The 17,894-nt window shown below is 38.9% G+C and overlaps 1 protein-coding gene across 1 annotated transcript; it reads right to left on the bottom strand.

The window, feature by feature from the left end:
* Nucleotides 1–322: 322 nt before the first annotated feature.
* Nucleotides 323–17,439, bottom strand: LOC144633961 ((E3-independent) E2 ubiquitin-conjugating enzyme UBE2O-like). The gene is made up of 14 exons (XM_078492896.1): nucleotides 17,230–17,439; nucleotides 15,459–15,632; nucleotides 14,978–15,075; nucleotides 14,043–14,103; nucleotides 12,074–12,214; nucleotides 11,343–11,461; nucleotides 10,045–10,895; nucleotides 8,563–8,813; nucleotides 7,388–7,486; nucleotides 6,388–6,610; nucleotides 5,651–5,814; nucleotides 4,849–5,110; nucleotides 2,570–2,771; nucleotides 323–2,005 (listed from the first exon to the last, which is right to left on the bottom strand). The coding sequence occupies exons 1-14, from the start codon at nucleotides 17,416–17,418 to the stop codon at nucleotides 1,483–1,485; spliced, it is 3,357 nt and encodes a 1,118-aa protein (XP_078349022.1). The 5' UTR covers nucleotides 17,419–17,439; the 3' UTR covers nucleotides 323–1,482.
* Between the last annotated feature and the right edge of the window lie 455 nt (nucleotides 17,440–17,894).

Below are 17,894 nucleotides of genomic sequence, written 5' to 3'. Positions count from 1 at the left end.
AAGAACGGCACTTTCGTCGAGACGATTTCTGCCCGGTTTATTCCTTCGTTTCACCCCACTAACTGCCCCTGGGTCTCCGAAGATGCGGCGACTGGGACAGTTGGAGGAACACACCGGGGACCCGTTGAGATGACATCCGCAGTGTCTGCCATGTTGGAAAGACCTATGGGAACGAGGTTCCTATATTCGTATATCGAATAGTGAACAGTCAATCAGTAAAGAGAATTGCTATTCCGAATACGGGACTAAACTGAGTGGCTCACCCGAGAAAGAAAACGAACAAAAATATATATTAACTAAAAGAACTGTAAACCATGCTCAATTTTTTCAACTTTATTTGAAATTTTATTTCAAGTGACATAAACTGATTTCACCTTCGCACACGAAAATATATCTCTAGTTTGACCGGTTAGAATCAGTAGCTAGGTCAAGATATTTATATCAGTTAGGCCTGATGAATATGTCGCATTTCAGTTCTCGTGTCGCTCTTTCAAGAAAGTTGTCAGACACGATTGCACTGCGTAACAGCGCTTTAAATCCATGTAGCATCTATAAAGAATTTGTTTCATAACGCGACTAAATTTACTAGACGTCGCATCGTGTTTAAAAAAGACTATAGAGCAGATAAGATCTCTATGGTCAGAAAAAACTATAAATGGCACGGGCGATACTAAGGAGATTACGAAAAAACGATGACGAGCAACTGAAAAAAAAAATACCAAAAAGAAAAATAAATAAACAAACAACAACAGAGGCATCTGAGCATGGGAGCCATTTTGGATTTTGCCGCCAAATTCTGCAACGCATGCTCTTTAGTGATAGGCCTGGCCACTAAATTAAAGTCACATAAAACTGTTCCACTTGATAGAAATGCGACAAATAAATCAGGCTTTAGTTGTTCTTGTTAAATATAACTCTGTATTAATAAATAAAGCTTTTCAAATAGAGGTTAGATAGATATAAAGAAATCCACTGTCGGAGATTTGTTTCTTATGAGCGAGTCGCAAAAATATATATATTATATATAGCTTCATTGGCAACTAAGATTATGTTCAGTTGTTAACACCTGTTAAGATGTTGTTCATAGTTGCAGCGATTTTCAGACATTTGTTCTACTCGATAAATCAGAAAAAGGCTACCTATGAATACTTCGTAAGTTTCAAGAGCATTCAAAGGTAGTAGCCGATTTTAAATATAAAACAAGAGTCTGCCATACATCCTGATCAAGCCCAAATTTAGAACATATTTCGCTACCAAAGCTAACTGAACCTTAACACACGATTTTCGATCAATTTAATTTACCTTTTTGAAGCACTCAAATTATTAATACAATGAAAATACGGCCGCATAGCAGCGTCAAATAATTCCACATCTCTCGTATTCTGTACCCAAAAATATAAATAATTTTTAAAAATCTTTTTCCACGATACTTTTTCCACATAATGTATTATATTTTACAAAGTCAGTCACATGACCTCGGCATTATGGTTTCTCAGAGCAGTCCGCGAGTCCAGCTTTTTCCAAAGCTTTCTGAAAACTTTCCAACGCTCTCCCAAGACTTAAGCAAAACCCGCGGGAGACTGGGAACAAAGGATAATCCGGGGCAATCTTTTCCGATGCCGTTGCACCTTGACATGCGCCTTCGATCTCCGCGTTCAAAGTCTTTCCTTCAGGGGTGGGCTGAAGACAACTTTCCGCTGTAGTCTCAGGATTTTTTACTTCCTTCGCTGCGCCGTTTTCAGAGACCCCATTGCTACAAGCATGTTCATTCTCACTTAATTCTTCTCTCGGTTCCAGTTTATTAACTGCGGCAATCTGCTCATTATTAGATCCGGGTACGTCTGTCGCTCGCATTACATCATCATCGATGACGTCATTTTCGCTTTCCTCTTTCGGTTTCAGTTCACCAACCGTAGAATGGTCGTTGACAGTACCTTCACAGCTAGGCACAGCAGTCGCCTGCTCTTGCGATAACTCGATCCACTGCTTGAATTTTCGTATCATTCTGCAAAGATTAGGACAGAAAAAAGATGTATAAAACACGATCTGTGCTTAAGATAATTGGCAGGGTAAATTCGACATTCGTGGTACACTCTAAACGTGCTTAATGGACACCTACAGACTGACTGACTGGCTGTCTGTCTGACTGAAGGACTGACGACTGACTGACTGTCTGACTGACTGACTGTCTCTGTCTGACTGACGGCCTGACGACTGACTGACGACTGACTGACTGACTGACTGACTGACTGATTGACTGACTGACTGTCTGACTGACTGAATGACTGACTGACTGACTGACTGACTGACTGACTGACGACTGACTGACTGTCTGACTGACTGACTGACTGACTGACTGACTGACTGTCTGACTGACTGACGGACTGACGACTGACTGACTGACTGACTGACTGTCTCTGTCTGACTGACGGCCTGACGACTGACTGACGACTGACTGACTGACTGACTGACTGACTGACTGACTGAATGACTGACTGTGTGTCTCTGTCGCTCATTCAGTCAGTTGGTCGGTCTGTTTGACTAATAGTCCGATGAACTAACGCCTTACCTCGACCCATGATGAGCGAAGTGTTGTAGTATTTCTTTCTCCAAACCAGTTGGAGGTCTTGTGAGAAGTTTCTCCATTGACTGAACCAGTTTTAGTAAAACCATTTCATTGTACAGGCGACTGTTCTCATGTCCTTCAGCTGTTCCTCTTTGCTTCTCATAACCGGCCTCGTTGTAATATGGTTCACTGCATAAGATTAGACCTGTTGGAAAATAAACCGTCAATAACTGAAGTCTTACTCACATCCAGCGGCCGCCTTTTTGCTAAGGCTTCTGTTGCGTGAAGTGATTAGGAGTATTGTTAACTCCCTGAATGGAATGCTACAGTAAAAACCCGTGAGTAAGAACCTAACATTTAAGAACTTCTTAAGCCTAAAATTTGGCCAAAAAATATTGGAAACATGTTCTTATTTTCCTAAGATTATTGAGTAAAAATGTTTACTTTTGGTAAATTAAGATAAATTAACATTCTGGATCCTCTTTAATTTGGAGATACCTAACCTAGGAGCCTTATCACTCCAGTTGCAATGTACATGTCATTGTTGAAAATTATAAATAACATTATTGGGCAATCAAATAAATAAACATAAAATGGCATGGAAATAATTGTATATAAGGAAAAGGCTGAATACCGCTATTAACTCGGTAAGCAGCAATGTAAATTTTTCTTCAGAAAAGAAGAACCATAAAGCACCTAAATAGCCTAAATTTGTGTTCATTGCCCTTTAGGTAAGAACCTGTTTAGGCTAACCTGTAAAAATAAGGTTCTTACTCGTGGGCTTTTACATCGAAGGTTTTGACAATTCACTGAAACCCTTTTGTACTTCTGCTGGAGAGAGGCACTGTGAAAGTAAGGTTAATCTCGAAACCAACACGCTAAACCATCAGATCACTACCAGCAGCATTTTCCATTAGCTTTATAATAAAATCCTCCCAGCTTTGGTTTAACCTGGCTTGTCATTTGTTTTTCCATGTCGACCTGTTTGCATTTAACAAACATGCAGGAAATGCTCAGAAAATTACAGAAGTGTTGGAAACACGTCAAGTTTTCTTCATTGAAGTCATAGCTGCAAAAGGCTTCTTAAAGGCAAAGTAATACTGGCAACATTTTTCTTTCAACTTTTCTCACAACATTGTTGCATTGCAAGTTGTAAAGTGTTATTGCACGTATTACCTCCCTTGTTGCAAGTTGCGCAACATGTTGCACAAAGTTGAACTCGTGTCTGCTAAGGGACTGGTCAATAAGTACCAGGGGGGGGGGGGGGTGGTTCGGAGCAATTGGAAAAGTGGTGTCTCGAAAATTTGTGACCCACCCCTTCCTTCTGGCTCAAAACTGACTGACCCACCCCTGATAGGGGACTGAAAATTACATGACCCACCCCCTTTGCTAAAAAAAATCAAGGGACCAATCATATCTTTATCATCTGTTATGGGTTGGAGGTTTTTGATTTGACATCAGCTTTCAAAGTAAAATTCTCTTCATAGACCACCCTAATTTTCCCTGATGGACACTGCTGTTCCATGTACGGCTTTTCCCGTTTCCTATCACACAAGAGAAGGATGAATTTATCACTTCTTATACTTATCTTTTGTAAGTTTTCCAAATATTTGTGTGTAAAGTCCATGGGAAAATTTTGACACAAACATATGCGAAAACCGAATTATTGAAGAGTTCATATTTTTATACAACCACTGTCCATCATCCATATTTGCAAAGTGTTTGAGAAAAGAGTTTACTGGTATGAAAAGGCCTAAAGCCCAGCGTGAATCTATGCAGGTTAAAGAGAGCGAAGCGAAAGTGATGTTATGATCAGGAACCATCTAGAGGGGTCAGGGGGAAGTCTCCCCCTGGGAAATTTTTATATTTGGGCCTTCTGAAATCGCTAGAAATTCATTTAAAATTGCTTTCCTGGAGAAAACTATCAATTTGATATACTGATGAATACAACCTTTCTTGGAACTATAACAGTTTAAAGTTAGTGAATAAATAAGATGACCCACCCCCTATGTGTAGATCAAAATAACATAACCCACTCCTTTTCAAGGGCTCAAAAACTGATGACCCACCCCCTTTCTGCTCCGGACCGGCCCACCCCCCTGGTACTTATTGACCAGTCCCTAACACTTAACAACTTGCAGTGCATAAATTTTATGAGCCAAGTTGAAAGAAAATCTTGCCCGTTCTACTGGGCCTTAACCACCTCAGCACAAGAGATTAACACTTACTGCAACAAGCAGTCTAAACAAGGTGAAAAGTTTTAATTATTGTAACAAAATTACCTTGTATCGAAACCAAAACTTGCAAAACGTTCGACTTTGATGTCCACACCTCACTTCCACGCCCGGACCAGGTCCCCAGCAGGCTCACGCAAACCTTTCCGTCCTCATAGAGGTTTGGGTTCAACCGGCCAGAGCACTGGGACAAGTAAAAGAACACAGGGGGGGAGGCAGGGTAATCAGGGGGCAGGCGCACGTCAAATACGAACAGGCCATGTTCGTATGGGGTGTCCACAGGTCCGGTGATCATGACCCTCAGAATGTCCTAGCACAAAAATGAAGAGGGCTAAGTGAGAACTTTGATAAAGTTCCTTAAAACGCAGTACTCTTTAAGAACGGAACCTTGACTCACGCAATTTAAAATCAACAGGCATTCGGCAAACTTCGTAAACGTGTTGTTTTTGAAACTGAAAAGTTGAAACTTCCTTCGTGTTTTTGAAGCAATTAAGGAATGATCGGTGGGTCTTAAAATAAGCTTTCGCCAGGGAAGAAGTAAAAGAACCTTCAATTTAAAAACGTGCTGTTTATGAAACTCGAAAGTTGAATCGTCCCTCGTGTTTTTGATGCAAAGCCAATTACGGAATGATCGTTTGATTTTAAAATAAACGATCAAAATATAGACCGAAAAATGTAAACCCAGGGAAACAATTGCCTTTTTAGTTATCAACCCGTCTCCGAAAATTGTGTTTTTTTAATCCGCGATTTCGTCAGTGCTATTAATAAACCAACCAAAGTTATCCACACTTTGAACTTTTGAGTTCTGCTCTTAAACCAAGGACAAAGGTTAAGAGAGGAAAAAACTTACCACTCTATTTTCATAGCCCCTGACTATGATTCCAGCTGGAAGTGAATGCATCAGTAAAGCCATTTCTTTTCTCAGGCACGACAGGAAGCGACCCGGATTTTGTGCCTGAAACGTCGAGAAATAGTTGATATGGTCTTCAGGAACATTGTCAAACGTCATGAAAGCTGTTGAAAGAAAAAGATAGCAATATGCATTCAGCAGGAACATTTTCCTTTCTGATTGCGATACATATAATTCTTTTATGAGAGTTTGAAGATTTAAGTGGAACATCGATAAGATCTGATTTTCACTGTCACGAGATAAAAATATAAATTGAAACACCATTCAATGAATGAAGTCAAGAAAATGGGGTATTATAGGAGATAAATAAAGAAGTCGTTTCTCCAAGTTTTAGGTCTGTGCGTTATCCCAAGGTTCAGAGATTCGCCGAAACGTTTTGCACAAATTTACAGAGCCCAGTATGGAGCCGCCATATTGGTGTATCTCCGTGGTACACCAACATGGCGGCCGGAAAATAAATTTGATGTTAGTACTTAAAAATGTCACGTGAAAACGATCTACACTGTATAGCGAATCGTTCCCTCGTTCCTTGTTTTTAATTAAGTCTAGAGGAAAACTGATCTTTGATTACCATGGTCCTCCAGATGGAATTGATACTTGGAAATGTTCCTTTTGAGAAGGGAAGAAATTCAGTGTACCGGAGCTTATTACAATACAGAGCTATTAAGAAACAGTACCAGGATTGGTATTTGACATAATTTCATTGATTCTGTTGTTGGCCTCCTGCAGAACTTCACTATCAACATTCTCAGTTCTCTCGTCACCAGCTGAGGAGCCACTCCTTGGCACGTGATCCATGATGTCAGCAGGCGACTCTTCCTCAGTGCTCTCTCCACTTGCTGTCTCCCATTCGTCATCCGAGGCCATTGTAGAGCCGTCATCAGACAGATGACCATCATCCTGAAACACCAAAAGCGTGTCAACACATTTTCCAAACGTGTTATGGACGTAACAGTCGGGGGAACAAGTGCCAGTTAATGGAGACATCACTTCTCCGAGAAGTGACTGAGCCCGCTGTTTTCCTCCCAGAAGTTGCTTAGCAACTTGACGTATTTGTACGCGCGATTGCTTTCAAAGAACCCGTGAGCGCTTGGGCTAGTTTTTGATTGGATAAAATAATTCGGAAATTCTTCGAGTGCTTCAACGAAGATTTGCCAAAACCGGCACTTATTCCCCCGACTGGTAACCAAATTACATGTATGTAGAATTCGTCAAAACAAGCAATACGCTTCGTAAACGTGAACAAAACTCTTCAAAATGCGTTAAAAACGTCTCATGAACGCCTAAACGTAGAAAACTAAAAATAGACTTCGTGTTCAAAACGCGCTAATCAGACTTGGTAGTAATAAAAAAACCGTGGCCAAAGTGTAAAAAAACACGTGAAAATCATATTTACATATTTATTTTCTTTTTTATTTATACAGCTAAACCTGTCAAACCACGTTGTGCAATAACAGAGAGAAAAGACTCACTATATAACCGAGTACTCTTCTGCATTCATGTGTACTCTAGCAACTCTAGCTTACATCATTAAAAGAAAGCTTAGAAGCCAACTTTCCACAAAAGTAGCTTTGTTTTAAACATAACCAAAAACTGGCCTTATTTTTTCCAGACAAGAGAATGTGAAGCTTTCCACCATTTACCTCCAATAAACATGTTACATATACAGTACATTACCTCGGTATCAACTTTGTACAGCTCTTGAGGTTTAACTTTAGAAACTGTTCTGTCCACCCATTTAATGAACACATAGCCTTCTTCGTCCACAAGAGTAACCTGAAGTAACACAAGACAATTTCAAAGGAGTCAATATAAAAAACTGATCGCACGGGTTTGTAGGAAAACTAAAATAGACATTAGGGTTATTTAAGCCTGCGATTTGTCAGAGGAGTTGCTAGGCAACATGACATAGCCTTACGGCGAGAACCGGACGTGAGAACTTTCGTATGCTTCATATAATCACGTAATTTTCTAATTGGTTTATAATAGGAATCGGAAATGTTCCCGGCACTTTGCAAGAATTGATTTGTTTCATTTAAAGGAGCAATATCACGATATGTTAAGTCATTTTTTCTGATCACTTCCAAATTAAAGAAAATCTCAAAATAATAGTTTTGTAATGAAGAAAAACAACAAAGTAATGAAAACGCGAAAGTAACCAATGATGGTTTCGACTGACCAAGATTAAGTCGTATTGTGAACGACAAACTTGAAAAAACGCCAGTTTTTTCAAGATGGGTTGTCCGTGACTTTGCTCCTTTAGGAAACCTGTTGCGTTCAACAAAATCAACAAACAAATTCTCCTTATTGGTCTACATACATTTCTTATAGAAATACATGTGTTGTATACGTGAAAATCACAAATAGAAAGGATTTGATTAAATAACTAAATTTCCAACTTGCTAAACGTATATTGAATTCTCATCATCATTATACTTGACGATCCTTGATATTCCCATTTAACAATTAGACTACGAGCCCGAGTTTTTTATGAGCAAATAGTCAACGAGGTGCAGCCGAGTTGACTATCGCTCATAGCAAACTAGGGCGAGTAGTCTAATTGTTTTAGTAGAAACTTTAAAGGATTGCAGTCAAAAGGATTCAAAGGATTGCAGTTACAATATTCAAAGGATTGCAGTTACAATATTCAAAGGATTGCAGTTACAATATTGTGCACTTTAAAGACAAAAATCAAGAAAATTTACCGCCTAAAAGCTACTCGCGCGTGCGACTGTTTTCTATCGGCGAATAGAAAACAGTGGGAGAACCAATCAGATTCGCGGATTTCCAATAGAACACAGCTGAGTTTCTACTAATAAAGATTAGATTGTGATTAATTGTTTTAACCCTACCTGCCCTACACATGGAGTCGGCCTCTCAGCTCCTTGATCTGCTGCTTCATTTTCATTGTCGTTCTTAGCCACACGAACCACGACATCTCCCGCGCTGAACACAAAGTCAGCGTGTTCTGTGATGTCATACACGCTGACGTCATGCTCCACTGAAAGTTCCTGACCTTCTCGTGAGAACCATTTGACATGACACAGACGTGACTTGTGGTCAGCGGTGAGGACCACGCCGTAGATTGAAGAATCGGCATTTTCTGTGTAAAGAATAATTATAGCAGGACAATCATGGTGACTTCCAACAACATCAGTTTTCTCGCCATCAAAATTTCTAATAAGAGGTTCCCTAATCATGGAGAAGCAAGTCAAGCTCCTACATGTACTACTTAGGGTGCGTTTCTTTGGGAAAAATCCAAATCCGGATTCTTTATCCAAAAACGGATTTTGCGTTTCTTTACCTATATCCGAAAATGGATTAATCTTGGATCAATGATCTGAAGAATCCACACTTCGAGTGGATACATCAGATCATATCTGAATCCGGATTTTTAGGATTCATGATCCGTGCGTTTCTTTGGGAAAGGATTCGAAAAAAGTACCTTGGCCCAGCGGTCTTTGCTGTGAAAATACAGGTTCGCTCTTTGTAAACACTGCCATACGGAAAGTTTTAGGCGGTTATTTCGATCAAAATACAAAAATATTTCACGATAAAAGGAAACGGTAGCTTCAGATAGGTATGTAGTATCATTTTAAACGGGATACAGGTTTTCTAGAACAGCCACTGTGTGCCTACGGAAGTTGTATCCTTTTGAAATTGTCACGAGTGAAATTTGCACTCATCATTTCGCAATCATTCTTCGCTCTCAGATGCTTTCTCGTCACATTGTGCTTAACGCTAAAGAAGATCTACTTCGACGTGTGGTTTTTGTAAAAGATTTTGTATGCTTAAATTATTTTAGTTAGGATACATTCGACGAAAAAGAAATTTGTGTTGATATATTATGTTCTATGCAAAATGTGTTTACGGGGTTGCAACCCTCCAAGTTTACTTTTTTCCTAAGTAGCCATTTGGCCACTGACTGCTCAGGTTTGGTCGCCAGTGAAAAATTTTAGTCGCCAAATTAAGCTCACGCTTTCAATCCTTCTTCTCAATTTTAGTCGCCAGGCTGGCGACTTTGGTTCCAATTTAGTCGCCAGCTTCAAAATTTTAGTCGCCATGGCGACTAAAATGGTCTTAACTTGGAGGGTTGGGTTGTCATGGCAAAAAATCCGTTTTCGGATTCTTCGTTTCTTTGGGAGCAAAGTATCCGTGTGATCTGAGATCAATGATCCAATTTTGGATTTTCCCAAAGAAACGCACCTTATTGAACCAACAATGAAAAGCAAAAACAAAAACCGTGGAAAATATGGTCTGGTCTGCAAATGCAGCGACCCAATAAAGGGTATGGCTTTTGCAAAAAAAAAAAAAAAGAAAAACGTTGCACTGACCTCTTTTATCAGATACATAATCTCCAGGGAAAAACTCCAACTCATCCAAGTGAAACACTGGAATCAAATCTGTGGATAAAACTTTGTCCTGCCTGGATCCATCCTGCCATATCACATCCACTGTTGTACAAGTGTGAGCGACCTCCACACATACCTTATCACCAACATTCACTTTTAACGGAGGCGCTGCTTTCCGTTTTCTTCTTAAACGCTTTTTTCTCCGTTTGGTGGGGTAGCGCACAGCATGTGATGAACCTGAGTCATGTTTAAGCGCAGAGGTGACATTAGCACCTTTAACTTTTGGTATAACAACTTCAACACCATCCGAGTCTTCATCCGCCTCTGCAGAATCCGAGCCTGCAGTATGATGCTGATCGTCATGTATGTCTATCTGATTAGTCCCACCAGTAGCCGAGTCTCTTTTATTCAAGGATGTCTCTGCATGCGCACAGTGATATGTATCGAATAAGGAAGTTGTGGAACTTGACTCGCTGGCATTTTTCGACTCATTTTCAGTTGAAAAGCTCTCTGTGCTTCCTTCAGAGCTCAAATTAGCACTCGCAGAATTAACTGCATGTTTAGCACCATTTGTAAATGCTTCATTTCCAACCTTGCTTGGGATTTCCCCTTCATGTACACCACACCCTTCTGTCTGACTATCAGATGGTGGGCTGGTATACGCATGCTCTGCAAGCTCGTCAAGTCCCTCTGCATTGTCATTATCGCTAGTTTGCTGTTTTGATGAGTTCCCTCCACTAGCAGCATGTATTAAATCACAGGCTTTCAATGTATAGAATGCTTTGTCTCCAATCTGAAGGTTTGCATGCCTAAAGTGGTTCACAGCCAGTAGTCTGTTGGCAAAAAAAAAAGAAGGGTTAAAACTGAATGACTTTGAAAAAGCAAATTAATGAACACTTCTTATTTAGATAAATAACTAATTAATTAATTAATTTATACAATGTATTCCATACTCCAATTTAAGAAAACACAGACCAACCCACAATCCTCCACTTAGCTCCAACAAAGGGGAGTGATCGGCTGGAAGTAAATTAAGTGAGAACTGTCCAGTAGCAAAAACACATGCAGAATGAATTGACATCTGAAGCCGAGCTGTAAACACACATCAGGGCCCTCCACACAACCTCCGACCAGCCCGCACACCGACTGGCCATGAGGGAGACTGCTGGCCAGCATTGTTTTGCATTTAACTTAGCTTAAATCTTGTTTAGCCACGTTTATAAATAATAATTATATTACAGTTAATTTACCATTGACACACAAAAACTAACATATCTGACCTGTGAAGCTGATCCTGAGTCACTGTAGCATCAGGTGGCTTTAGACATTCATCTCCATGGCAACCTTGTTGGCATGCACCACAGACCTGCCAGTCTACATCACATGCTATGACGCTTGCCTAATGTACACAACAACAAAAAATCTTGTTTACAATGTACATCTTTAGACATGCAAAACATGGCAAACAGGTAAAGTAGTTTCAAAATAATTTTAAGGTCAAAATAAAATTTGTTAATTACAATAGTTTGAATGTACTGTGATACAGTGTATGTGATTTGATATGTACTGTTTCTCTTTATTATAAGCTTCTTTTGCTGCAGGGAGCTCAAAAGTGTGACCACTTTTAATTTATACACATTCTTTTGTGTAGATTTGATCCAATCAGAAGTCAACTGCAAGCTATCCTCAGCTTTTGATTGGATAATGATGACACAAAAGAATGTCAATTAGTAGAAAGTGGTCACACTTTTGGATTCCTTGCTTTAACTTCAACTTCTCCTTTGAATTTCATACCTTCTCCACCGGGTTAGAATGAAGCAAATCATTGGGTAGGAGAAATCACTTTGAACAAGTACTACACTGTACCTTTTGTTTAACAATAATATTATGACATACATGTAATCTGATACAATGAATTAAATGGTGCTTTTTTGATATTGCCAATATGTATAACCACTTAATCCCCAGAAATATTTATGGAAGTGCTAAAAATATATTTGTGCCCACCCACCTCCTCTACTGTTCCTTTGATCTGAGCTTGGTTGTGAATGACTGGTTTAACTCCTGATATCCATCTGGCTTCTTTGAAGGCCCTAGCAGGACCAGCCACTTTCTGCCCAGGGTAAAAGGATGCTGAATAGAATGGAGAATCCTAAAAGACAAAGAAAAGTCTAATTACAAGTTGTTCACAAGCTAATCAATACAAGGGAAGCTGGGTCAGAAGTGCACTGAAAAAAAAAAGGTGACTCATAAAGAGGTTCCAAGTGTACCAGTACATAAGGGTAGTTCTTGCACCAAAATGCCTGAAGAAACTCCAGGATCCCCAACAGCTGAAGGTCATCTGAGGTATGGTGAAGGTTACCAGAGATGACCTACACACCGCTTTAAGTCATTTTTGAAAAGGATCTGAACAGTCTATTATATAATATTTAACAACTATTCACCAAAGTGGAGGTATGGCACCCACTAGCCACCGACACTAAGGTGAATAGTTGTTTTTGTATATACTCAAATAGTGAGATAATATAGCCCGAAAGCATGACTTTTGACTTGTTAATTACGTTAACAAGTACAGTTTTCACGCGCAAGTTGCTCGGAGGGGAATAGCAAAGGATATTTAGAGTTTGAGTAGCCAATCAGCGGGTGCCAAAAGCGCTATCCACTGTTTAAGTATATACTAATATGCACTATCATTATGTACAAGTAGCAAGTACTGTTATCATACATACATATTTGTATACCATAAGTAGATTTTCCAAAGGCAAGGAAAAGTTCAGAAGCATGGTGAGTGTAGTTTGCAGATTTATATGTGGCTATTTTTTAACTAATATTATTGCATAAGGAAAATTGTCAGGGTGAGACAAACATAAAAAAGGCAGCTTGCCCTTCGGGCAAGCTGTTATTTTATCTTACTAGCCCAAAGCTCTGAGAAGCTAGCCCGAAGGTAATTTGTATAATTAATTATATGCAAATTTAAAATTGTTCTTCCTTTGGAGACAATAAATACATAAATATTCAAAAAGAAAAAGAAAATAATCTTACCACAAGAATTAAAACAAACACATAACGATTTTGTGGCAACTAACTTTGTAGCTTAATGTAGAAGATTGCAAATATGAAGGATCCTGAAGGATACATTTCAAGAGACATAATTCATGTGCATACATGACGTACCCAATGCCTGCAATGCATTTCAGGTCGTTTTCAAAAACGGTCAGCCATTTGCAAGATTTACGAAGTGATGGAGTACTTTACGGCAAAGCAATACCATGGATTGGAGAACTACGACTTCTTTTCTTATTGTGAATGCTTTAGAAGCAAAGATCTTCCAATATAACTTTCTGGAAAGACACAATTCCTCAGAAAATGGCCGTTACTCATCTTAACAGAGAGAAATAAAGTCGCCACGTTCAAGTTGGCGACTATAAAACCAGGAGTTTTTGTCTCCAAGGATGCAGTGAGTCACATTTTTGAGCCCCAAATTTTTCCCTCTAGTCTAATTTGTCTGATGCACATTTATTTCTGAAGGTTGCCATAAAAAAAACAATGTTTCTTGCCCATGTGTTGCTTGCCCGTCGGGCAACTCGTGATCAGAATACGCTAGCCCGACGGATAATTCCACTAGCCCCGGGCTATCGGACAGCACTTTTGTCGCGCCCTGATTGTACAAAAACATTGTACATATTTCTTCCGAACTGCAAATCACATTGTATGACTGCAGTATATAGATAAACAGGAAAGCATAGAGGAGACCCTGCTAGGGGTTATCCATTCCTCTGTGTGAAAGACAAACTTTTTTATGTCACAACTTTGAAAGGTCAGCCCTTTGCTGTTAAGTTTCAGTCTTGTCATTCAAAGTCACTTCTTCAACCTCCATGTTGTACTTGTCGACTTGTTGGAATTTTACCCTAACAGGTCAGGGCCACATAAGATAAAAATAACAATTTTGGAATTACATGTATACAGATAGATGGAATTACCTCATCTCGCTGATCACTGAGGTCGTACAACATAGAAGATTGTTCTCCCTCCAAGCTGCATCTGTATCATACATAAGAAAAAAATTGTTTCATTCATGCAGGTACATTGTATTTGGCATTTGAAGACAGAAAGAGCTAAATAATTAGGAGCTTTGTGATCTTTGTGACATTCTGAGAGAGTTATACATGTACATATGACTGGATTTATGAAAACCAGGTTAGTGAAATTTTCACCATTGTTAGCGCAAATCGACGTAAATGTGTTTTTTTTTCTCGCCAGACACTATCTCCAAAGTAGACGATATAAAAACTAAAGTGAATGTCAGTCTTTTTTTCTCTCCTGCTCTCTCTCTTCTACCTTTCAGCGCTGTAGTTCATTTTTTTTTCCTTTCTCGGCATGTTTTTAGGCCACATCGCAGTGTAATGTACTTGGTCAAAAACACTCAGGTCACCGGCTTTTCTTTGACCATGTTTTCATAAATCCAGTTAAACATGCATTTTATGTAAAGATGCTTATTCCTTCATCGACAAATACATTCCATTACTACATAACATGTATCAGGGTCCACGGTTTAAAGAAACTTGGCCATCATTTCTCATAAACTATTCTGTATACTAACTTACAAAATGTACATGTCCTACAGCTGTACATGTACATTTTCAAGCTTTAATTTAAAAAGTTGAGAATCAATGACAGAAAAATGGAAGCTAAATTTTACACACAAATGTAAAATTTGAGATTTCAAGTCAATAAATCTCAGTGAGCAACATTTACTAACAGAGTTGAATAAGATTGGTGTTGGTATTGTTAACTGTCTTTCGAATCATGTTTTACATTTCATATTAATAGTGTCATGCACTGTTTTGTGCACTACTCTTATCACTTTTCAGAGTAAAGTGTATATTTATTTACACAGCAATGTATGTACAGGTACCTGGAGCCGTTCTTAATCCTGAGTACAACTTCTCGATACACCTCAGTAACGATTCCAAGCCATGGACCCATGCTAACATGCACTCCTGGAATGAAATCCTGAAAAAAATCTCACTGTTTTGATTTCTGGCTTGAACTTGTTTCAACCATATTTGATTTTAATACTTGATTAAGGTTAATTATTGACTGTGGTCAGGTTGCATAACTTAACGTCTTGTGTTCGCATCTCCTCATGCTCAGTCTGTTGTTTTAGTCACGTGCAAACTCTCTGTTAGTTTTGTTTCCCTCCCTCCCTCCCAGGGGACAATAACTTGAGTTTGTAATTAACACAAGTTTGTTTCAGTCCAAATGTGTCCTATCTGAGTCACTCATACATGTAATAAGGTCGATAATTCTAAGTTTTGATTACAATCAAATTAATGGCAATGAATGTGAGACAGGAAAAAAAATTCAAACAAAAAGAAATGCCAACAACAATATACCTGTAGAGGAGAAAGTTCTTTGCAGTCCACATTGTGAAAGATCTGGTTGGCCACAAGGACTTTAACACTGGCAATAACTTCTACATTGCTGACAAATCCTTTCTGGGTTCCTTTATGCACATTGGAAAACTTGACCACATCACCAGGTAGAAGCGATCTGTCAGCTAATTTGACCTGCAAAAGATAACCATTCCCCAGTCAACAGATGTTTGTCTTTGTGCATTCTCAAAATTTTTCCATGGTTATTCACCGAAGTGGAGGTAGCTAGTGGTGGATATACCCCTAAAGATACCAAGCGGCAAAGCGCGAGGTAAATATTCACCACTTGCCAACAACACCAAGGTGAATACTGTAGTTGCTTTAGTATATACTAAAACAGTGAGATAATATATAGCCTGAAAGGATGATTTTTGAGTTTATTCCTGTCAAAGATTACAATTTACTCCCGCGCGTTGCTTGGAGGTGAATAGCAAAGGATATTCCAAGGGAGTTTGAGTAGCCAATCAGCAGGGGCCAAAAACGCTATCCACTGAGTTCTTTTGAGTTGAATTTACCAATCAATCACCACTATTTGATTAGTAAAGAGAGATTTTATGCTGACCAATACATTTGGACTTGTACAGGTAGGATTAAACAGTTCCAAGACAGACCAAGACAGTATCACCTACAGATAGTTGATGACTTTTACTATTTCTTTTACCCGTCAAGATTCTCAATACAATTTCCATTGATATAATTTGTAAAGGTAAAAAGGCATATGATTATTTAGAGGTTAATCAGCTAAAGGCTGGGGTGCATTGTGGTACACCCCATGCCAACGATATGCCAAGGCTCTCAAACGACTATGCCATTCCAAGACAAAATAAGTCATCTGACACACCAACATAGTCCAAAGACTACAATTTACTACATGTACGCCAGTATGTTGGCTACTATTGAAATCCACACCAAAGATCTCTGGTGTAACCTACATAAAATATATCCTGGGCTAAGGGCCTTTTTGCATTTAAGTCTTTAAAAGGTATCTTGTTATATAACAAACCCAAAATAGCATATTTTTCCACTTTGAAATGTAGAATTCACTTATTGAGTGATGCGGCTATTTTTGTGAATCCTGCAATATTGTTTCAATTTATGTGAATTTCAATGAAACTCTTTTTCTTATCTGGCAAGGCAATGAATTATTCTATAAATAGCCACCATATAGCATGTGTCAAAGAGTTTTTTCCTGTTGTAAAATAAGTTCTCCTTTTCTGGCAACATGGCCTTTTTATCTCTGAAAGATTGATTTGAGCTTACACTGAAATTGAAAAAATTATGGCACTTTGTTGAAAATCTACTTCTCTGGTACATGTAGCTATAAATATCATGTTTACATTAGCGTTCAATATTGAATTGAAGTACATAATTATCATATATATTACAAGGTAGAAAAAGTTATTATGGTAGCTAAAGCAACATCGACTAAGCCAAGTAGCATCAAATACGAGGACAATATTTAGCTCTGACGAAAGATAAAAAGAGAGACCTTTTTGAAGTCTTACTAGGAAAGTTTTTAATATTTATCGACCACGTTTCAAAACAATCTCGCAGGGTTGAAAGCACTTTTAATATTAATACCTTACTTAGCGCGAAAAAACACCACATTGATCACAACCAACACGAAAAAAGGTGTAAATCTCGATGTAAAAAAAATCACACGTCACTCTCAAAGTAACAAGATCAAAACAGGTCAATCAATTTAATTTGCCGGGAAATCTTTCCGGCTTACCTTGGAAAGCGAGAGGGTTTCTTCGTTGCCGGAGGGGTACCAACACACAACGATCTGTCCCTTTTTGAGCGCCTCTTCTTCACTGTCTGATTCGTCAGTAGTTTCCTCGGCATCTTCTAAAACCAGGCCTACAATTCCCTGTGAATTCTTGACAATATCCTCAGCGTATATGCCACTTTCCTCCGCCATGACTTTTCGCCAGTGAATAGGGTGCCAGGCCTGCAGCCTTGGTAACCAGGCATATACATGTAAATAGATCCCAGTCCCCCAGCGCATGAAACCCTTCCCTCGTTGGACTCTCAGTTGATATGTCAGGTCGTTGTCATGACAATACTTAATGTTACTTAGCAACCTTTTAATTTGCAGTTACGGTGGACTCGTTTACCGCTGTTCAAGTAAAGTGCTTTCAAGAATCGTGCGAAAGACTTTGAAGTATTTCGTCCCGCCTTTTTATATGTAACAATACTAAGACCAAGAGTTTATACCAAAATGATAAACACAAATTAGAGAGGTACAACAACGACAAAAACACGAACAACAACCACTGTTAACATTTGAAAATAGGAATCACCACAGGCAGACCACCCTATGTATTCGTGGTTAATTATTGTTGTTGACATGAGACGAACAAAAGAAATTTTGAAATCTATAAGGGCTACTGAAAT

The sequence above is a fragment of the Oculina patagonica genome, chromosome 12, assembly GCF_052425735.1.
Source record: "Oculina patagonica isolate OP01 chromosome 12, crgOcupat, whole genome shotgun sequence".
In the NCBI taxonomy this organism is placed as follows: Eukaryota; Metazoa; Cnidaria; class Anthozoa; order Scleractinia; family Oculinidae; genus Oculina; species Oculina patagonica.
Note: the sequence above shows the minus strand (reverse complement) of the source record. Positions and strands in the feature narration are given on the sequence as shown.

Coding starts and splice junctions, on each gene's coding strand:
- LOC144633961 (XM_078492896.1), bottom strand. CDS start 17,418: ATGGCGGAGGAAAGTGGCATATACGCTGAGGATATTGTCAAGAATTCA. Junction 15,076..15,458: donor AAGAACTTTCTCCTCTACAG/GTATATTGTTGT, acceptor GATTTTTTTCAG/GATTTCATTCCAGGAGTGCA. Junction 5,111..5,650: donor GGGGCTATGAAAATAGAGTG/GTAAGTTTTTTC, acceptor TTTTTGTGCTAG/GACATTCTGAGGGTCATGAT.